Source organism: Spermophilus citellus (genome assembly GCF_964194105.1).
Source record: "Spermophilus citellus genome assembly, chromosome: 15".
NCBI lineage: Eukaryota > Metazoa > Chordata > Mammalia > Rodentia > Sciuridae > Spermophilus > Spermophilus citellus.
This window is the reverse complement of record NC_138195.1, coordinates 97,309,171-97,331,412: the sequence shown is the minus strand read 5'-3', so window position 1 is coordinate 97,331,412 and position 22,242 is coordinate 97,309,171. Positions and strand designations below refer to the sequence as shown.

The 22,242-nt window shown below is 59.0% G+C and overlaps 1 protein-coding gene across 1 annotated transcript in view; it reads right to left on the bottom strand.

Moving 5' to 3' along the window:
* ADGRA1 (adhesion G protein-coupled receptor A1) overlaps positions 1-21,939 on the bottom strand; it is a 29,761-nt gene extending 7,822 nt beyond the window's left edge. The window contains exons 1-5 of the mRNA XM_081267290.1: positions 21,520-21,939; positions 20,566-20,775; positions 13,394-13,521; positions 10,893-11,016; positions 7,341-7,486 (exon numbers count right to left, since the gene is read on the bottom strand). Coding sequence (XP_081123416.1) covers positions 7,341-7,486; positions 10,893-11,016; positions 13,394-13,521; positions 20,566-20,568 — 401 coding nt within the window. The 5' untranslated portion in view covers positions 20,569-20,775; positions 21,520-21,939. The remainder of the gene's footprint in view (positions 1-7,340; positions 7,487-10,892; positions 11,017-13,393; positions 13,522-20,565; positions 20,776-21,519) is intronic.
* Positions 21,940-22,242: the final 303 nt, after the last annotated feature.

The following is a 22,242-nucleotide window of genomic DNA, read 5'->3' as shown; positions in this document are numbered from 1 at the left end:
GTGGACAGTGGAGAGAGGTCCTGGTTCCCTGTGGACAGTGGAGAGAAGTCCTGGTTCCCTGTGGACAGTGGAGAGAGGTCCTGGTTCCCTGTGGTCAGTGGAGTGAGGTCCTGGTTCCATGTGGACAGTGGAGAGAGGTCCTGGTTCCTTGTGGACAGTGGAGAGAGGTCCTGGTTCCCTGTGGACAGTGGAGAGAGGTCCTGGTTCACTGTGGACAGTGTAGAGGGGTCCTGGTTCCCTTTGGACAGTGGAGTGAGCTCCTGGTTCCCTGTGGACAGTGGAGAGAGGTCCTGGTTCCATGTGGAGAGTGGAGAGAGGTCCTGGCTCCCTGTGGACAGTGGAGAGAGGTCCTGGTTCCATGTGGACAGTGGAGAGAGGTCCTGGTTCCCTGTGGACAGTGGAGAGAGGTCCTGGTTCCATGTGGACAGTGGAGAGAGGTCCTGGTTCCCTTTGGACAGTGGAGAGAGGTCCTGGTTCCCTGTGGACAGTGGAGAGAGGTCCTGGTTCCCTGTGGAGAGTGGAGAGAGGTCCTGGTTCCCTGTGGACAGTGGAGAGAGGTCTGGTTCCCTGTGGACAGTGGAGAGAGGTCCTGGTTCCCTGTTGACAGTGGAGAGAGGTCCTGGTTCCATGTGGACAGTGGAGTGAGGTCCTGGTTCCCTGTGGACAGTGGAGAGAAGTCCTGGTTCCATGTGGACAGTGGAGAGAGGTCCTGGTTCCCTGTGGACAGTGGAGAGAGGTCCTGGTTCCCTGTGGACAGTGGAGTGAGGTCCTGGTTCCCTGTGGACAGTGGAGAGAGGTCCTGGTTCCCTGTGGACAGTGGAGAGAGGTCCTGGTTCCCTGTGGACAGTGGAGAGAGGTCCTGGTTCCCTTTGGACAGTGGAGTGAGCTCCTGGTTCCCTGTGGACAGTGGAGAGAGGTCCTGGTTCCATGTGGACAGTGGAGAGAGGTCCTGGTTCCCTGTGGACAGTGGAGAGAGGTCCTGGTTCCCTGTGGACAGTGGAGAGAGGTCCTGGCTCCCTGTGGACAGTGGAGAGAGGTCCTGGTTCCATGTGGACAGTGGAGAGAGGTCCTGGTTCCCTGTGGACAGTGGAGAGAGGTCCTGGTTCCATGTGGACAGTGGAGAGAGGTCCTGGTTCCCTGTGGACAGTGGAGAGAGGTCCTGGTTCCCTGTGGAGAGTGGAGAGAGGTCCTGGTTCCCTGTGGACAGTGGAGAGAGGTCTGGTTCCCTGTGGACAGTGGAGAGAGGTCCTGGTTCCCTGTTGACAGTGGAGAGAGGTCCTGGTTCCACGTGGACAGTGGAGTGAGGTCCTGGTTCCCTGTGGACAGTGGAGAGAAGTCCTGGTTCCATGTGGACAGTGGAGAGAGGTCCTGGTTCCCTGTGGACAGTGGAGAGAGGTCCTGGTTCCCTGTGGATAGTGGAGTCAGGTCCTGGTTCCCTGTGGACAGTGGAGAGAGGTCCTGGTTCCCTGTGGACAGTGGAGTGAGGTCCTGGTTCCCTGTGGACAGTGGAGAGAGGTCCTGGTTCCCTGTGGACAGTGGAGAGAGGTCCTGGTTCCATGTGGACAGTGGAGAGAGGTCCTGGTTCCCTGTGGACAGTGGAGAGAAGTCCTGGTTCCCTGTGGACAGTGGAGAGAGGTCCTGGTTCCCTGTGGACAGTGGAGAGAGGTCCTGGTTCCATGTGGAGAGTGGAGAGAGGTCCTGGTTCCCTGTGGACAGTGGAGAGAGGTCCTGGTTCCCTGTGGACAGTGGAGAGAGGTCCTGGTTCCCTGTGGACAGTGGAGAGAGGTCCTGGTTCCCTGTGGACAGTGGAGAGAGGTCCTGGTTCCCTGTGGACAGTGGAGAGAGGTCCTGGTTCCCTGTGGACAGTGGAGAGAGGTCCTGGTTCCCTGTGGACAGTGGAGTGAAGTCCTGGTTCCGTGTGGAGTGTGGAGAGAGGTCCTGGTTCCATGTGGACAGTGGAGAGAGGTCCTGGTTCCCTGTGGACAGTGGAGAGAGGTCCTGGTTCCCTGTGGATAGTGGAGTGAGGTCCTGGTTCCCTGTGGACAGTGGAGTGAGGTCCTGGTTCCCTGTGGACAGTGGAGTGAGGTCCTGGTTCCCTGTGGACAGTGGAGAGAGGTCCTGGTTCCCTGTGGAGAGTGGAGAGAGGTCCTGGTTCCCTGTGGACAGTGGAGAGAGGTCTGGTTCCCTGTGGACAGTGGAGAGAGGTCCTGGTTCCCTGTGGACAGTGGAGAGAGGTCCTGGTTCCATGTGGACAGTGGAGTGAGGTCCTGGTTCCCTGTGGACAGTGGAGAGAAGTCCTGGTTCCATGTGGACAGTGGAGAGAGGTCCTGGTTCCCTGTGGACAGTGGAGAGAGGTCCTGGTTCCCTGTGGACAGTGGAGAGAGGTCCTGGTTCCCTGTGGACAGTGGAGTGAAGTCCTGGTTCCATGTGGAGTGTGGAGAGAGGTCCTGGTTCCATGTGGACAGTGGAGTGAGGTCCTGGTTCCCTGTGGACAGTGGAGAGAGGTCCTGGTTCCCTGTGGATAGTGGAGTGAGGTCCTGGTTCCCTGTGGACAGTGGAGAGAAGTCCTGGTTCCCTGTGGACAGTGGAGTGAGGTCCTGGTTCCATGTGGACAGTGGAGTGAGGTCCTGGTTTCCTGTGGACAGTGGAGAGAAGTCCTTGTTCCATGTGGACAGTGGAGAGAGGTCCTGGTTCCATGTGGAGAGTGGAGTGAGGTCCTGGTTTCCTGTGGACAGTGGAGAGAAGTCCTGGTTCCCTGTGGACAGTGGAGAGAGGTCCTGGTTCCCTGTGGACAGTGGAGAGAGGTCCTGGTTCCCTGTGGACAGTGGAGTGAGGTCCTGGTTCCCTGTGGACAGTGGAGAGAGGTCCTGGTTCCATGTGGAGAGTGGAGTGAGGTCCTGGTTCCCTGTGGACAGTGGAGTGAGGTCCTGGTTCCCTATGGACAGTGGAGAGAGGTCCTGGTTCCCTGTGGACAGTGGAGAGAGGTCCTGGTTCCCTGTGGACAGTGGAGAGAGGTCCTGGTTCCCTGTGGTCAGTGGAGAGAGGTCCTGGTTCCCTGTGGACAGTGGAGAGAGGTCCTGGTTCCCTGTGGTCAGTGGAGAGATGTCCTGGTTCCCTGTGGACAGTGGAGAGAGGTCCTGGTTCCCTGTGGACAGTGGAGAGAGGTCCTGGTTCCCTGTGGTCAGTGGAGAGAGGTCCTGGTTCCCTGTGGTCAGTGGAGAGAGTTCCTGGTTCCCTGTGGACAGTGGAGAGAGGTCCTGGTTCCCTGTGGACAGTGGAGAGAGGTCCTGGTTTTCTGTGGTCAGTGGGAGGGCTGTCATAGTGCCTTACGTTCACACTTGAGGCAGTTGATTTCCTCTGTAGGTGGTGGAACCATGTGTCTGACCATGGGAAGTCTGTCTAGCAAGGAGACAGAGATCCATGGGCAGGAGTTCAGGGTGTCAGATGTGACAATGGTGGGGCTAGTCACCTATCTCACAGTCACAAGAGGCCCTGTGGGTCTGTGTTGTCTGGGCAGTGTCTCCCAGGAGCTGGATGGACCATGTTCAGTGCAGTCCTGTCCCTTTCACCTGGGCCACTGCCCTCTTGGTGTCTCTTCCCTTGCCTCCTGGTGTCCCTTCCATCCTCTTCTTTCCCAGCACCATCTTTCTTCACTTTGTGCTCTGTTCTGGTGTCTGCTGGCTCTTCCCAAGGTCACCCTCACTCCTTTGGGAAATCCAGACCAGTCCTCATGCTGAGGACAGGGCTCCAGGCCCTGAGGATGTCCCTCCTAAACCCCTTCTCTAAGGATAAGGGCAGCACTTGTGTTGGCCGAGGCTGATACTCAGTTCTTGTATCTCACCTGCAGGACCAAAGTGCCAGGCCTGACTCACACTGAATTTATAGCTATGCCTGGGCCAGAGACTCCAGGCCCTTGGTTCTGCCCAGTGAGGTCTGGGTGAAGCCTGCTCAGGGGCCTAACCCTGGCCCTCTCTAGAGGTGGCAGCTCTCCTGGACACATGGCCAACAGCCCTAGATCTCCTGAAATCCCAGGAAAGCAGGTATTGGCCAACCTGGCTGCCGCTGGCCCCACAGCAGAATGCACAGATTACCCCCCTCCTGGCCCTTCTGTGGCCCTGCTGCAGCTGCAGAACCACATGGCAGATGTGGATTTTCCAAACACGGGGAAGGAACAGATATGTCTCATCCCTGCGGAGATCTCTCCACAGAGACTGGCCAGCCACAACCATTCGATCAGACGGGAATCTCCATGACCCACCACCCAAAGTCCCACACATTTCTAGGGAGGTGTTTCCCCTTGAATGTCTAATGATCTGTGAGAATGTAACTATATACTCTTAAGTCATCAGTGGCCAAGGAAGAAACCCCAAGGGAAAGTTGAAGATGCTCAGAGCTCGACCAAAAGCCCCACAACACACCTGGGGACACAGCGGTGCAGTTGGAGGGAAATGTCCACCTTATAGGAGAAAGGTTTCAAACCAATGATGGAGTTTATGCTGTAGAACCAGAAGGAAGAGAAAACCAGACAAAGGCCGGGGAGAAAGGGCATCAAGACCAGAGCAGAAATCATAGAGAAATAGGGAAACAGATAAAACAAGAGCTAGATTTTAGGAAGAAAAACAGTGATGACCTCTGGTGGGCTTGAGGCATGGCTCAGAGCCGTCAGGCAGAAAGAGGAGCTGGAGGGCATGGGCTGCTGTGGAAGGGGCAGCACCGTCCCCTGGAGGGCATGGGCTGCTGTGGAAGGGGCAGCACCGTCCCCAGGCACAGTTGACATGAGGAATTAGCAAAGCTGTGGGTAGGAATTGTATTTCTACACATTGAAAGGTGGGATGCAGATGGGAAAACCCTGTGTACACTGACAGTGAGAAGAAAGAAGACCCAGGAGAGGCCTGACCCAGGAGAGACAGGACTTGTGCACTGCAGACGACGGAGTTGCTGGGAGGAACCAGGAGCTGCAGGTACAGGACTCAGTCCCGTGAGAGTGCAGCCCCTCCTCTGCTGTGAACTGCGTGTCTGTGTGACCCAGTGGAGCTGGGCTCTGAGCTGTGGTGGCCCATGGCCTGCCTTCACCTGAGGGCCTTTGGCCTCTGATGGCCTGTCCCCATGCCCATGTCTGGGCACTCACCTGGCCCCACACAGGACTGGGCCTGGGGACTGCTGTAGTGGCCACGGCCCCCTCCTTGGTGCTCCAGTTTGGCTCATGTCCCAGAAACGCATGCTGGTGTGGGCTCTGTCATCAGGGAGACCGGGGTGGGTCACTGCTTTGCAGCTTCTGCACACGCCCAGCAGGCTGATCTCTGAGGGCCTGGACACCCATGTGATGCTTCCAAACAGGGTGCTCGGGAGCCTTGCCTCAGTACAGACCATGTGCAGCAAGGGCACGTCCAAGAGTGAGGGGAGGCGAGACCAGGCAAATTACCATCTAAAGTTGCCAAATGTCTGCTGAGCCTAGGCGCCTGCTGTTGGGGAAACCACAGACCTCCATAACCATTGGGAGCAGGTAGACATGACTTTGACCTTGGCAGTGAGTCCACTTAGCAGGAAGTTTCCAGCTGCAAGAGGCTGAGGCCTCATTCTTCCAGGCCTCCACTGAACCTTCCTGCTCTGCCACCCAGCTGACCCAAGGGCAGGCTCCTGATCCATATGTTGGGGCAGAAAGGTCAGCACCCTCTGTTCACCAGGTGGTCTCACAGAGAGAGGAGGCACCCAAGTTGACCCAGCCACGGGGTGCGCAGGCTCATGCAGAAAGAGGAGGCAGGCTGATCCTGGGTTCATCCACTTGAGTCCTGCAACATCTCCCACGGCTGTACTTTCCTGTGCTCTCCTGGACTGCGCTGGGTTTCCCCACGTCCAGTGAGGGGTGTGGAGTGCCACAGCACCCCGTGTGGCCTCAGGAAGAGGCTTCTCAGGATGCAGGGGGCCCCAGAGCACCACTGGGCATCCTGCAGAGCATTTGGGACGTCATTTTCTTTTATCCCATTGGAGAACTTCAGGTGGGGCCAGGACACTCAGGCTCCTTCAAGCTCGGAGAGAAGTAGGGCCTGCTGCCCATAGGAACAGGCTGCCCAGCTGCTGTGGCCAAGGGTCCAACAAGAAGGGGGCTGTTGAGCAGGATGTGCTCCTGCCTCCTGGGGCCGAACAGCTCCTGGGGCTCAGACCTGCTTTCTGTTATTGAAAGGCCTGGACGGCATGTGAGTTCTGGGCCTGGGGCCAGCAGTGCAGACCCAGGATGCCCATTGCCTAGCCATCCATTGAAGAGCCACTTCTGAGTGGAATGCTGGGTCAAAGAGGACGTGGCCAAGGCTGTTGTCAAGTGGGCTCAGGGCCCTCGGGCCCTCTGAGAGGAAAGACTCCAGCTTTAGACCCTTGGGGAGGGGCAGGTGCCGCACACTCCCACCAGCATAGGCCAGGCCACGGAGCTGCAGAGGGGCTCTGGTTGCCCTGGGTAGCCTGCCCCCAGATGCTCTTCCAATGGTGCTAGACCATGGTGGAGTTTGGAGTAGCCCTTCGAGGTCAGGGCCAGAGGGAGCTGTATCAGGGCCTGGGCTTCCACAGCCCCTGAATCGCTCCTCACAGCAGCAGGTGGCTCTCACAAGAACCACATGTAGGTCATTCCAGGAAAACTCAGTCAGAGGCTCAAGGTGGAGACCAGTGACCTTCAGACAGGAGAGCCGAGGCCTGCTTAGAGCTGGAAGGTGCAGCTGCAGAGCGGAGGCTCAGTCTGCACTTGCAAGAGTGGATGGCAGAGCTCCTGTTGCTCTCCTGTTAGGGTTGTGGTGTGAGGAGCTGGGGACCTCTGGTCCTGTGGGACTTCCCTGCTCTGCCCCACGAGAGGGAGGCCACTACCTTGCCCTTGTCCTCAGGCTGTCCCCAGGGCCCCAGCACACAGTGGTTCCTGCCACATCAACTGTGAGTCCCCTGAGAAAGGAGCAGTGCCCCTTGACCCCTCCTCCCAGTCCCACAGGCCAGGCCACAGTCACCTTAAAATCACTGCCTGGGTGAGTGATGGCTTTCCAGCTAAAGAGCCGCTGAGACCAGGGAGTGAGCCACAGCCGTCCAGCCTCCACGCCCGGCCCCCCGCCCAGAGGGCCTCACTCTAGCACCCAGCACGGGGGCCCCTGATGCTCCCATGCTACTCCCAGCCCACCCAGCGACTGTCCCCAGCCCCACCTCATGCTGCCCAGTCCCCAGTCCCCTCCGGCCCCAAGTGACCCAGGAAGATCTGATAATTCTCAGGCTTGGAGTTGCCTAGAGAGCAGTTTCCCAGACCTGTGGAAGGCACATCCTGGGCAGGTCTCAGGTGGTGGGGGGCTGTGCCAGTGAGTGGGCTTGTGTACCTGAGCAGGGGCTGCTTGGGGTACGGCGGTTGGTCTGCACCCGGGCACGGCAGGGCCTTCTTGGTCACCTGCTTGTAGATGTTCCTCGCAGTCACTCCGACCCACAGTATGGTGGACAGTGTGGAGTAGTGCAGCAGGATGCCCACCTGGAGGGGGAGAGGTGTCAGCTGCAGCCCCCGCCCCCACCACGGGCGGCCAGCCTCCCAGGAGCACCAGGTGGGCTGGGACCACACCCTCTACCCAGCAGCTCCTACAGCCCGTGAGCCTCAAGAAACAAGGCTCAGGGTGTGGGGGCACTAGCAAGGGTGGCAGAGACCCTTGACTGTGCCACTTTGATCTCTTGTAGAGAAGCTGGCGGGCACCCAAGGCAGCCCGTGGCCTAAGTACCCTTCCTGGGCAGCATCCACGCCAGCCCCACGCATCTCCTCTGCAGTCCCATGACAAGGGGTGCCCAGTGGAAGGGGAGGCAGCTGCACTGCGGGACTCTCTGTGTGCTGCCGTCTGTGGCATTACGTAAGAAAAGCCCTGCCGGAGAGGTTTGGACAGCCACCCGCGTCAGAGTGACTCATTACTATGGAAACGGCCGCGGGAGCTGCATCCCATCCCCGGCCCTTGTGCGCTAGCTAATTACACATTCTGCACTACTTCATTTCCATCTCATTTCATGAAACGAGGTTACCTTCAAGGTAATAACCTGACATTTCAAAATGACAAGTAAAATATTGCTATAATTGGGAAGGACATAAACGTTTAAGGAATACAGAGATTCCCCGAAAAAGCTAATGTTGCACCATTAAAATGATTTATCAAATCCGGAGTTCAATTTTTACTTATGAGCAAACTCTGTAATGATTGATGTGGATTTTGTGGGGGTGGAAAGGTCAAAGAATTCTGTTTGTGATTTTGCAGGAGCTCCCTCTGCGTGGCTCCGCGTTTTCCTGTGCCTTCCGGGCCCCTGGCTGGGGTGGGGGCTGGTGTGCACATCTGAAGGACTAAGGGGGCCCCCAGCCCGGACAAGAATGTGAGGCGCTGAGCTCTCTGCACCCAAGAGTATGGGCATCAGTGGCCACCTGGGCCTGGCCCTGGCTTGAAGGAGGGTCCCTCTTGCTCCTCAGGAATCCCCGTGTGGCCGTCATTGTCATGTGCACACAGAAACTCAGAGACATCCTCAGAAGGAGCCCAACTGTCAGTCCAGGGCGCCGAGGAAGGTGACAGAGCTCAGGGAGGGAGGTGAGCTCAGGGCTGGCCTGGCCAGGAAGTATATGAATGGAAGGACTCTGTCTCCTGAACGCCAGCTGTATGCTGGACACGTGGGGAGGCCAAAGCACAGCCGGTTACTGCGGGAAAGGAGGCAGCACACAGCAGCGCTCACGCCCTCGCTTCTGGGCCCAGGGCCAGCACTGATGCACGCGGTGGCCCGTTTCACTTATGATGTCACTTAAGACTTCCAAGAGGCTCAGGGTCATCGCTGTCACCATAGCAACCGTCTCTTCTCTCCAGCCACTCAGAGGGCTGGACCACTTCTCCAGGCATTCTGCTGTGTTGCTCGGGAGGGGGCCAGGAGCCCTTGCTCCCATGTCGGGCTGTGGTCACAGGTGAATGGCGAGCTGGAGGCATTGGCCCCTGGGTTCTCCCCTGCAGCTGGTGTGGGAGTTGCCATGCTGTGTGAATGCCCAGGTTGGCCCCCTTCCTCCTGCTTGACTGCACATCAGAACCCCTAGCTCCCTCTCGAGGGCCCCGCAATGTGCAGCCATGTGGGTCCACAGGCAAGGGGTTGAGGTCAGGCTGTGGGTCTTACACCTTGCGGCCTGCACGGGCGCGTCCTGAGCTGCAGTGCCAGGCTCTGCTCCTCCGGCCAGCAGCTTAGCCACTCCCAGGGTGCTACTGGCTTGTAGCTGGGCTTGTCTGGCCTGCTGCTGCCCAGAGTCAAGTTCTACCACTTGAGTGCGGCAGGAGTGTTTCTGGCTGCTTCCACACCCATGGTATGGCCTGGCACCTGGCAGGCATGTTGGCCAAGTGAATGGGTGAGTGAGTGACGAGGCCTGCCCCTTCTGGAACCATAGCAAGACATGGGGACGGCATCTGCAGGGGTCATGGTCTTCCCTCTGTCAGCCTGCAGAGGGTCATTCCCTCCCAGAGGTTCCTGCGGCTGTCACGATGGCGGAGCATTGACCATACGACATGACCTCTATAGACCATGACTGAGATTTCCAGACCTGATCCATCCCCGTGGGCCAAGACCTCTGCTGGAGTAGGGTGGTTTCAAGCTCCAGGGGCTGGTCCAGACTGGCTTGAGCTTGGGGACTGGTACAGGTTTCTGGGAGGCCTGGCAGGGTCCCCAAGTCCCCAAGGTGATTCCCATGGGCTCTGTGGCTGGCAGGTCCCAGCTGGGCAGCAATCGGAGGCCACGTGTGGACATAGAGATAATGACCCACTTGACTACTTCTCGGATGGCCCCAGGTGCATTTACAGCAGCACACGATCGGGACTTCCCAGGCGCTGGCTATGGCTCCAGCTCATGGAGAGGAGTGCTAGAGCCTGTCCCCCCGGGGGCATCCTCAGGCACACATCTCCAACTCTCCTGCCTAGGCCTGGGCATCGGGCCGGCCTCCTGGGTCTGACATGACACATTCAGAACGTCTGGTGGGAGGGCTCTGTCTCCCAGGTGTGGGGGCCCGGCCCATGGAACTCCCTAGGACCCAACCCATGTCAGTGCTGGGAAAGAAGGCAGCCCCGAGGGTGCTGGGACGTGCCAGTGGGTGCCTCAGCGGAGGAGAGTTTCACTCACAGCCTGGGTGGCTCCTGAGGCACACAGAGGCCTGGGGCGCATCTCACCTGCAGCTGGACAGGTCAGGGGAGGCCAGCAGCCACTAAGGGCCGTGTGGGTCATAGGGGCCTGAGGAATGGGGCTGAGGTTCCGCCTCTGCCCATCAATAGGTGTTAGCCTGAGGCCCCAGGGGCCCAGACAGACGCTGGCCCAAGAAGTGACAGACTGCATGGGTCCTTGTCATGTGGCTCTGGGTCCTGGAACAGCCCCACCCCTGGAGCCTGGGTTCAGAGCAGGTTGGGGGTTTGTGTGTGTACACAGAGGCCACCCTGGAACTGCAGCGGGGCTCCTTGGCCAGAGCCACAGCCCAACGTGAAGAGGACTAGGCCTGGCTCTTGGGGAACATCCTCTGCCATGGGCTTTACCTTCCCTGAGAGAATAGAACCACACGTGGCCTGCACGTGGCAAAGCTGACTCCAGGCTGGTGGCATCTGGGAATCTGACTGGTCCCTCCCCTGAGCCCCACCCGACTGTCTCTTCAGGAGGGGCAGCCTAGCCCGATTCCTGGGAGGGAGGCCTCAGAGCAGGCCCGCCAGTGGGAGATATGTTGTTCCGCATGATTGAAAGCTGAGCAGACGGCAGGCTTCAGGTGGAACACAGCTGTCACGTGGACTGCCAGACGGATGCCTGACTCCCTTTCCAGCCACAGGAGGCAGGGCCCCACTCCCACCCCAGGGACATGGAGGATACTGGCATCTGCAGCAGGGGAAGACAGTGACACTCACCCCCTGGCACAGGATTGGGTGCTTGGTGCGGTTGATGCCGCCGGCGAACACGGTGAAGGTCAGGGCGGCGTGGAAGCAGAAGTTGAGGAGTGTGTGCCGGCCTTTCCGGCTGATCCTGATGGCACTGCGGGAGACGGGGATCTCAGGTTAGGAACTGGCACTTCATGGAAAAGCCCGTAAGAGCACTCTTCCCGGATCACCCTTGGGGGAGCTGGACACCATCCGTGGGGCCACGGCCCTGCCGACTTGCTCTAGCAGGTCCCATGCCGTCCCCATCTCTTGCTGCTGTTCCAGCAACTCTGTGCAAGATCACTTGGATAGTGAACCCGGAAGGGCTCTGCAGAGTTCACCAATCTGACCATGTGATGGACAAAGGGACATCATCCCCTGGTTCCCAAGATGGGTTTCTCCCTCTCCAGCAGGTGTCTGACCCTGGGGACGATGTGGTCATGTAACGGTCGGTCAGTGCCTGCAACCTGGAATGGACATCCTCTGGGCTGGGACCGTCTCATGACAAGGTGGGTCGAGGCTCTGCCTGACCAGCTGGGGCCAGGGTTTGGTGCTCAGTCATGTCTTGGAATTTGCCACGGCCCTGAACACATCTACTTCTCTTCCCATGATCCCAGGGCTGAGGTCTGCATGTGTGTGCCCCTGTTCCTACGCTGAGCCCAAACCACCAAGGGATGGTACCGGGAAGTGTGTGTTCTGGCAGAGACCTAAAGAAGGGCATCCATGTCCCTGCAAAGGCCAGCTCAGGGAGCTGCCTGCCTCTTCAACCACGAGAAGCCTCAGTGAGCAGGTGCCCCCTGTGGGCCAGGGAATGGGCCTCACCAGGCACCAAATCTGCCAGGGCACCGATTTGGAACTTCCCAGCCTCCAGAATTGTGAGAAATCAACTTCTATTGTAAATTACTGTTGGTAAGCCACCCAATCTCTGGTCATTTGTTCTAGCATCCCAGACTGACGAAGACAAGAACTTCAGACTGCCCCAGCCCCTTCCCGTGGCCATGGCCTCTCTTTCTGCCCCAGCCTCTCCTGTGGCTGTGGCCTCTCTCCCTGCCCCAATCTCTCCCGTGGCCACAGCCTCTCTTCCTGCCCCAGCCTCTCCTGTGGCCGTGGCCTCTCTTCCTGCTCCAGTCTCTCCTGTGGCCGTGGCCTCTCTTCCTACCCCAGCCTCTCCCGTGGCGATGGCCCCTCTTCCTGCCCCAGTCTGTCCCGTGGCCATGGCCTCTCTTCCTGCCCCAGCCTCTTCTATGACGTGGCCTCTCTTCCTGCCCCAGTCTCTCCCATGGCCATGGCCCCTGTTCCTGCCCCAGTCTCTCCCGTGGCCATAGCCTCTCTTCCTGCCCCAGCCCCTTCCCGTGGCCATGCCCTCTCTTCCTGCCCCAGTCTTTCCTGTGGCCATAGCCTCTCTTCCTGCCCCAGCCTCTCCCGTGGCCATAGCCTCTCTTCCTGCCCCAGCCTCTTCCATGATGTGGCCTCTCTTCCTGCCCCAGTCTTTCCTGTGGCCATAGCCTCTCTTCCTGCCCCAGCCTCTCCCGTGGCCATAGCCTCTCTTCCTGCCCCAGTCTCTCCTGTGGCCGTGGCCTCTCTTCCTGCCCCAGCCTCTCCTGTGGCCATAGCCTCTCTTCCTGCCCCAGCCTCTCCTGTGGCCATAGCCTCTCTTCCTGCCCCAGCCTCTCCTGTGGCCATAGCCTCTCTTCCTGCCTAGTCTCTCCCATGGCCATAGCTTCTCTTCCTGCCCCAGCCTCTCCTGTGGCCATAGCTTCTCTTCCTGCCCCAGCCTCTCCGTGGCCATGGCCTCTCTTCCTGCCCCAGCCTCTCCTGTGGCCATAGCCTCTCTTCCTGCCCCAGCCTCTCCTGTGGCCATAGCCTCTCTTCCTGCCCCAGTCTCTCCCGTGGCCATGGCCTCTCTTCCTGCCCCAGCCTCTCCCATGCCATGGCCTCTCTTCCTCTCCATGACCATGACCTTGGCTCTCCAGACCTCCTTCTTTGGCTGTGGCTGCCGATGCCTGAGCTGATTGCTATAGCCTTGAATGTGTCCCCATCTGCTCCTGGGCTGTGACCATTGCCAAGGCCCAGCTTGACCTGTGCCTTGGTTGTGGGTAGGCCTGACTATGTCAGCACCCTGCTCACACCTCAGTGCCTCTGCAGGTGACACAGACTCCAGGACATTCCCCATTCCCAGACAAGGTGGCCAAAACCCAGCTCAGAAGTAGAAATCTGACCAGACTGCTCTTCCCAGGTAAAAAGCCTCAGCACCAATAAGCAAGGGGGTGCTGCTGGCCTCTAGGCATGTGCTCTGGGGTGCTGACCCACAGGCACTCAGGAAGGCCTGCCTTCTCAAGATCTGGCAGGAGCCCAGAAGGCTGGGCTCTCCCTGAGCCACTGTGGTGGTCCTGGGTGCTGGAGGGTGTCCTGCCACCGGAAGGGCGGTGAGCCCAGCCCAGGGCTTGCATCTGAGGGTGGGCATGGAGGGACAGGTGGCCTGCCAGCCTTACCTCCGGTGCACGATGTAGGTGACTGCAGAGGCGAGAAGGCAGAGCAGCATGACGGCAGTGCAGGCATACACCACGGGGTGCAGGAACTCCCCTGGGAACTGGGGCAGGGAGAGGACAGTCTTCAAATCCTGGAGAGGAAGCAGAGGAGACCCATGTGACCCGAGGCCCAGCGTCTGCGAGTGGCTGGTCACGAGTCAGCCTCCCATGCCTATGGCTCAGGCATTTGACTGACCCCCAGTATGTCTGCTAAGGGGTCGATGGTAGCTGAGAAGACCCTGCCCAGAGGCTCATGAAAGAGTTCTATAGCTGCCTGCTGCCCACGGGCTAGATCTTTGTCTCCCTAGCTCTGCTGGGCTGCGGCATCCTATGTCTTTGACAGTGGCTCCCAGAGGGTGGCATTTCTCCAGAGCCAATGCGTGCATCCCGTTCTGTCCAAGGTGACTGGCAAAGGTGAAGTGTGACAGTCCAGACATGGGGTGTCCCCCAGAAGCTCAGGTGTGAGACAGTGCAAGAATGTTCAGAGAGGTCTGACCTAATCCACTGACGCAGACCAGCTGGGTGGTGAACACAGCAGGTGGGTTGTGTCTGGAGAAAGTGGGCCCCTGGGGCGCGTGTTTGGGGTTTATATTTTGTCTCTGCTTCCTGCTGCCGTGCCCTGAGCTGCTCTCCTTGGCCTCGCCCTTCTGATACGATGTTCTGCCTCACTGGGGCCCAGAGCCATGGAGTCGGCCAACCTGGACAGAACCTCTGAAACCCTGAGCCCAAATAAATGCTTCCTCCTCTGCATTGTTCTCTTTTGGTCATAGCGATGCAGAACTGAGTGACACAGGCATGGTGCTGGCCTCCCCAGCATGCGTCTCCTGGCAGACGCCCACTGTGTCTCAGTGGACCTTACAGAGAGGCTACCCCAACCCACTCCTGGACTCACACCCACCAACGCTCTGTTCTTAACCATCCCTCAGGAGTTGGGTGCACGTGTCCATAGGTCTGTGTAGTATCCACCCCAAGTACATGGAGGAAGGAATGTTCCTGTGGACAAATACACAGGGGACCGAGGCCCTCGCTCATCTGGTGTCCCTGACTCTACTGTGCATGGCCACAGAGCCAAGGGCTCACGGTGCAGTTCCCAGGCGAGCGTGACGTGCCTGTGCTGGAGTAGAACTGACTGTCCTGGTAGAAATATTTGGAGCTGATGGAGGTTTCGTTCTCCTTGGCCCCCATGTGGCATCCTGTTCTGGGCAAGTCTCAAGGCATCTCTAGGGGGCTACACGCTGGCCGGGTGGCAGCTGCCCCTGGTGCTCACTGTCCTGGCCCCTGCCTCCCAGACGGGAGTCTGTCGAGGCACAGGTGTAGATGGGGCAGAACACCCATGACTCTGGGGGCTCAGGCTGTAGAACTCTTGGCTCTGTGCAGCTGTCGTCCTGCCAGATGGCAAGCTCATGAGATGACCTGGACACTCCGGCCTCAGGACAGGGCCACTGTGGCCTGTACCATCTCCACTGGAGGCCTCAAGGCTCACCTGCTCCTGACTGACCAAGAAAGGGGGGTAAGCCCCATCCTGGCCTTCACGTACCCTCACCCCAGAAGGCTGTTCCAGGACCTGGCCACACTCTGCCTGAGTGGGTCTGGCACTTGCTGGGTGTGGGTGTGGGAGGAGGAAGTGGTTGGAGGAGCAGTGGGGCCGGCTGTTTCCCCAGGCAGTTTGTAGCTGGTCCTCTCTTCCTAGACACTGATCAGACTCAGCTCTGAGATGGGTCTGGACACTTGGCCCTGAGGGTTGAAAAGGGAAGGCTGGCTGGAGACTCCTGGCCTCCCCGTCCCCTCTGAGGAAAGCAGAGGTGGAAGGGCCACCTGGGTCTTCTGATTCCCTGGGCCCAAGTGTCAGGAACCTCCTGTAGCTCAGAGGGCTGAGGGCCCGGTCAGGATCCATCAGGGTGGAGAGCGGCCTCCTCTGGGAAGCTCACACATCTCTTGGTGCCCAGCCTCTGAGCTGGCTGTGAGTGTTGGGGACCCTCCTGCCATCTTGGGAAGGCCAAGGCTGTTCCCCTGTGCCTGTCACAGTTCACCTACTTCCTGTGAAGTGCAGACAGCTCCATCCTGGAGACATCCTGTGAAGTTGTCTGATGAGTTCCCTGCTGAGAGGGGGCTGCCCCTGAGGGCTGGGGAACAAGAGGTCCGCTTGGGCACCAGGGCGGCTGGCTCTTCCCTCCCATGACAGGGCCCCTGGGCCGCTGTGGCTGGCTTCACACCCATGTCTGGGGGCTCTTGAGTCCTCCACGGCCTTCCTCAGGGGCCACTGTCACTGCAGTGGGACATGTGGTGGGCCAGCCTGCCTGCTGGTTTCAGACCCCTGCTCGGCTGTGTTGGGGGAGGGGAACAGTCACAGCAGGCAGAGGGCTCATTTTGGCATCTGAAGCAGCGTGCCTCCTGTCCCTTTCCTGTCCCATCACATCTGTCCCCAGGGCCCATGAGGCACTTGCATTTGAACACACCTTATCTGTGGTTTCAGGTCACATGGCTATGGCAGGCCACGTTAGAAATTGGACAGCCTGACCTCTCAGTGAGCCAGCGCAGGACATGGAGGTGTTTGTAGAAACATCAACTAGGCTGGGCCCTGTAGCTTGGAGGCCACCAGGCCTGGGGTGGGGGCCGGCCTCTCACCTGGGGACCCAGCGGGTGAGGCATAGCACAGGAGCGGCCCCAGGGCCCCAGGATATCACCTTGGGCTGACACTGCAGGCAGCTCACTGGGGTCAACAGTGAATTTCCTGAGGAACTAGGATTTGATTTGGTTTCCTGTGTTTTTCTTTCTCCAAATTAGTTACGGCAGTGCTTTCTACATGTTTAGAGTTGGCATTTAAAATTCAAAGTAGCTAATGCAAAATAGAGTAACATTTTATATTTCAAAGTTCACACATGGGCAAGTTCCTCTTGGAAGAGTTTACTGTGCAAATGTTCTCTGGGCACAACCATGACGCCGATCCCACGTGCGTTGGAATCTGCACGGCTTGGGTGCCTAAGTCCTCTGATGCCAGGAAGCTGGAGCCCTCTTGGTGCAGTGACAGTGAGCCAGCTCAGCTCTCAGGTCAGAGACTGGGGGACAGCGGGAGAGCCTCTGGGCCGGGAGGGGAGGGACCAAGGCCCCCAGCCTTCTCGGCCCTGACGAGAGGCCTGGAAGTCTGCTGGTTTCTGTGCCTGAAGGAGGGCAGGCTGCTTCAGAGGCCACCGAGGAGGTACCTCTGTTCCCTGGGAAACACGGAGTCCCCTGGCCCAGTGTGCTGCCTTCCTGACAGTCTCAGGGACGTGCCTGCCCTGTCGTGAGCAGATTGTACCCCTTTCTCAACCTCTTCAAGTCCCCTTATGTAGGCGGACACAGCCTTTTTGGTGTGTTCTGTGTTGGACGGCGTAGGGTGCTGAGGAAAGCAGGAAGAAGGGCGAGGACGGGAGGAAGACCTCAGTCAGGCACATGCCAATCCCCTGCTCCAACTGCACCCTTTTGGTGACCGGTGGGGAAGTGAGCACCACACCTGGGGACAAGGCCCCTCTCCAGGCACCCTTCCTGTGCGGCGAGCACCGAGGCCAGGCCTTCTGTCAGCTTCCTGTCCTTCTTCCACCCTTTCCTCTTCCTCTTCCTAGCTTTTCCTGGGTCTGTGCAGACTCAGACCATGGTCATCAGGACCTGACGTGTCCCGTGTGTCTTTTTAATGACAACTGCATCTTATTGAGCGATCACATTTTCATGAAAAGGTTTTGGCGAAAGCTGGAAGATGAGTAATTTGTTTGTTCTTAACACAGATCACCCTGCCTGAACGTTATATAGGTATCGTTTGTCATGGTTTCATGTTGGAGGGGTACACGGGACTCTGAGATCACAAAAAACAGGTGGACAACACCGTGGAGACTTTCCTCCTGGACTGGTGGATACTTGCTTAAAGTTCAGAATTTAAGGGGCAGAGTGAGGTGGGATGACACTCTCCACCTGAGATCAAGGTACATTTTGAAGTTTTTAGACTGGAGAGAACAAAAAGCAGCAAGACAAAAAGAACTTGCCAGAGTTCTGGAACGTTGGCGGGGTGTGGCAGGAGCGGGGAGGCTTTCCTTGCACCCCGGCTGGGCTCAGTCTGCTGCTGCTGGGTTGGGGAGGGGAAGCACTCGGAAGGTCTGTGACACTGACAGAGGGTCTTTTATGAGCCTGTCCAGGCTCCTTCCCACCCCCTCAGCGCCAGAGGGGGACATACCATCACAGGTGTAGCTCACACCTTTTAGGAGCTTAGAGCTACCACCTCCCACCACCTACTGTGGCCCCCGTCCTAATTCTCGATTTCTCCCAGAGCTGACTTCATGCAGAGAAGGCCTCAGGCAGCTTCAGAGTTCCCCATCCACCTGGGGCACAGCAGGGAAAGAGGCATTACCCTGGGCTTCACTGCAGGGCTGAGTTGAAGGCTTCTGTGCTCCATCCCCTGCCTTTGGGGTCTTGACCCCATCAAGTCTGTTTGGGACTGGGCACTTCTGCATGGAGGGGAAGAAAGACTCCAAGAGGTGCTTCAAAAGCACCATGTGCTGGATCCTCCACTCCAGGCAGGGGCTGGGCAGGTCCGTCATGGCTCTAGGGGCCCTGATGAATGTGGCAGAGGACCCTTCCAATGACAGCCCCGAATCCCGAGCAGTGGGGGTAGAGTGAGTCCTGCTGCTGCTTCAATTCTTGGTGCCAAAACCAAAGCAAAGCCACTGACACCAGATGCTGTGCCACCAGCAGCAGACGAAAATCGGATGAGAGAACGAGCCGGTCCAAAGGCCCCACCTGACGGTGCCAGTAAATCCTGTGGCTGCGCCTCACCAGCCCACCCCAGCAAAGCCTCCTCATATTCCCCACCAGCACACGCAGCACTGTTGCCTGTACACCACGCTGACTGCACGCAGCCCATGGCCCGCCCCCTAACCCCCACTGCTGGCCCCCAGCCCCGAGGGCCCACAGACACCGTCCAATGCAGGCCGCAGGGCCCTACGTGCCATGCCCTTCCACCCTCAGGGCCCTCCACACAGCTCCACCCCATGCCACCCCACATACCATCCTATTGCATCCCTGGACACACAGGTATTCATCAGGCAATGCCAGCGCACCCCACCAAGTCACCCTGCCCAACTCCTGGCTCCTCGAGCAGCGAGCAGCGTGGGTGGAAGGCCAGAGTCGTGCGCCTGAGAAGCACCCTCTCGACCTCAGCCCAGACGCTCACAGGAGGCAGAGGGAGCACCCAGGTCTGCGCAGTGTTTACTGCAACTTCAGGTGTCACTCATTCCCTTAGGAACAGGCCTTCTTGGAGTCAAGGGTGAGGGCCACAGGTGACCGAGCAGTCACATGCTTCTTAGTGTCTGCTGGCTTCCAAGATCATGGCACCTGTTGGAGAAGCAGCTGGGCCTCGTCCGCTGTGCTTGTTACAGTCAGGGATACAGAGCTGCCCTGGGGAGTGGAGGTGGCCTCAGCTTCTTAGCGGACCTAGGTCCTGCAGGACGTGTCCCCTCTGGCAGGGAGCAACTTGTCTTGTCAGAGCTCAGGTCAGCTCTGTCCAGGGAGGGAGCCTGGCCAGGGGTGGTACAGCCTGCTGGCACAAGGCTGCATCCAGCGCTGCTTCAGGGTTGTGGTTTGGAAGACCAGATGCTGCTGACACTGGGAGCAGAGGAGGCTGCTCACTCCTGGGCAGCTGCTGGGGAAGCTCCAGAGGGCACTGTGCAGGCGCCATGGTGCTTCAGGGGCCCCCGTCTGGGCTCCCAAGTGGACCTGTGCGCGCACCTGCACCACAGCCTCTAGACACACAGAAGAGGTGGAACCCGGCAAGGCCGTCTGCAGGGCGGCCACACACGTGCCTTTTGGAATCCTCAGGTGTGGATGTCATTTGTTGAGAACAACCCTGCAGACTGCTGAACGACGGCTCAGGCAGAGTGCCCCGGCAGTCTGCAGTGTGGGAGCAGGAGGGTTCCTCCCCAGCAGCAGGGAGCAGCAGGGAGCACACAAAGAGCTCCACAGGGCCACTGGGAGAGAGGCAGGTTCCACGTGGGGACTGAGAAGCTGGGAGCCCTGCATTCGTGCCAGGAGGGGCTGAGGGTGCACTGGGAGGGGGTAGGTGGGACTGAGCCGTGGCCAGACCCTGCCCAGTGCTGCCTCTGGAAGCACCTGTTGGCTCTCTTGGCGTCTGCCAAGGGCAAGCTTCCATTTTGCAAACATTCTGAATCTGAGGACAGAAAACCCTGAATAATGCCAAATGTAGGTGACAGCCACGCTGGGCGTGGCACTTGGGGAGCAGCTGGTGGATGGAAAGGAAGCCAGGGCCCAGTGCCCACCTGCCATCCTCTGAGAGCCACCCAAGCCTTGGACACAGCCTGGCCGGGGGTCCCAGAGGGCATGTGGCCCGTGACCTTCAGCCTTGGGGCCTGTGCAGGTTGAGGAGATGCGGGATTTGGCAGAAAGTGTCTTTCTTATTTGGACCTTTTGAGTCAAACAAGAAAACAAGGTGGTGACTCAGAAAGAATGCCACTCACGAGGCAGATGCTGGGTCGGCACAGGGCGCGCCTGCCGGCTCTGGGCCATGGAGCCCTGCCTGATGCCATCAGCATTCCCTGCACATGCCCGGCCGCGGCTGCCCGTCTCTGTCCCTCAAGAGCACACACAAAGCATTATGCACTCCGCCGTCAGCCTTCCTGAGGCCATGGCAACCCAGCAAGCCCGGATGGGCTCCCAGGGTACCCCCGTGGTACCTGCTCCAGCCAGCTGGGCACATGGTGCTCCCTTCTGGCAAAAGAAATGCCCCAGACAGCAGGGGTGGGGGTAGGGCCTGTGGCTGGGCTGAGGCCCTGATGGGGAGGGACCCCAGGGGGCCTCCCTGGGGCCTAGGCTTTATCCCCACAGGACCTACAACGTCTCCACACGCCTGCAGCTAATCAGTATGAACAGCACTGAGCCAGCCAGCGCAGAAGGACCTGGGCAGGCAGCGAGACCCAGGCAGCCAGAGGTCGTGGGTCTCTGCCCACAGAGCTTCCCCATGCCAGGACAGAGCACGTGGAGGGCTGCCCTTAACTGGTTGGCACTCCTCAACCAACTTTCCTGACCAGGCCTCCTTGAAAAGGGATCGGCCATGCTTGGCTGCACCCAGTCCATGGCCTGGGGGGTCCAGTACTCACCATGAGCCCTGCAGAGTTACCCAGGCAGGAGCACCGGAGGGGGCCGAGATGTGGCGGGGAAGGTTATGTCGCGCCCTTCTCCCTGCCAGCCTCCATGGCTGTCCAGAAGGTCAAGATCCCACAGCCACGGGTGGAGCTTCCGGACAAGTACGCCTCAGGGCGCCAAGGTGGCTGTGACAGGGTGGGCGGGGGTCTGCAGGCTGCACCCATCTGTGAAGACAGCATATGGTCAGTGGCCCTAGAGGAGGGTCCTCCCTGGTCTGCGGCTGGCAGACCCCTGGTCAGTGCCCAGGCTCAGGCAGGGAGCAGTGGCTCTTCTGGAAGTTTGCCCCCTCTGGACTCCTCTCAACAGCCCAGCCTGTTGGAGTTGCTGGCTCAGGCTCTGTCTGGGGCATGAAGGGAGCTGGGTGACAACCTGGTTCATGAGCCTTGGGGACTTCAAGGGGAAGAAGGGAAGAGCCTTCAGCCTGTTATTGCCCTCCTGGGCAGCATTCCTGTCCTTATTTAAAAATCAATCTTTGCTCACCATCCAATACAAGAACCAAACTCAATCGTTTCAGGCTGCACAAAGCCAAATAAACATGTCTGTCAGTTTAAATCAAGAGAATCAAATAAACCTGAATGAATCTCCCGGCGCACAGCCAGACCCTGCCAGCGGAAGCTTGGGCTGCCTGGTGTGGCTGGACAGGGCTGGCGCCCTCCCACAGCCACTCTCTGCAAAGAGGCTGGGGCTTCATCGGGCTCCATGCCTCCGCTCACCCAAAGTTATCCAGAACCTGCTTCTCCAGTGGCGGAGTCACCTCTCCCCCAGTTGGCACGTCTGCCCAAGAAATGGTCCTGATGAGTGGACCCTGCTGCCAGCAGCTCATCCATCGCCTTTGCCGCGTGTCCCCTGCCTCCCTGCAGGAGGCCCCGCCCACCACTCAGACCCCAGGAGCAGCACTAACTTCTCACCTATTTTGGCAGAGACAGCTGGAGGGGTCCTGGTCTCGTGCTCCCCTGTGCAGGTGCGGAGTGGCGGGTTCTCAGCACTGGGGAACAGATTTCCATCACTAGTGGCCTGGAGCTCGCAAGTGCAGTTATCAACAGATTGCAGGGCTGCAGTCTGCCCGGAGCTGTGGCCAGGCACAGCGGTGACGGCGCTCTGCACCGGGAGAGGATGAGTCAGAGCCAGGAAGAGCAGGCATTCACCGCGTCTCAGCGGGCGGCTTCCAGGGCTCAGGTGGGGGGCGCCAGCCGCCTGTGCCTGCCTGTCTTCCGCGCGGCGGCGGGCAGGGACCAGGGACCGGCCAGGAAGCAGGAGCCGTAACCATGGGGACTGGGGGAGGCGCGGATGGCGGGGCGCGGTGGCCAGCTCCTGCCGCAGGGTGGAATGGTTCTTCCCAGCTAGGCGGCCAGCCACCCGCCCGTCACACTGCAGAGCCGATTTAAAGAGACAACCGCCCAGGGTTTGCTGCTCCCTCCAGCAGGTTCAGACAGCCTATGTCAGAGCCCATCCTGGAAGGAGGACCAGACAGTGGCACTCAGTTTATAAGGGAAATACCTGTCATTCAGGACTCCAAGAACAGAAACGTGAACCAGGAAACTGACTTGGGAGGAATTTTCATGGTCTTTGTATTAAAATATCCTTAAATCCAGATATGCTAAGACTGAGGTGAAGGCGAGCCATCCCAGCGT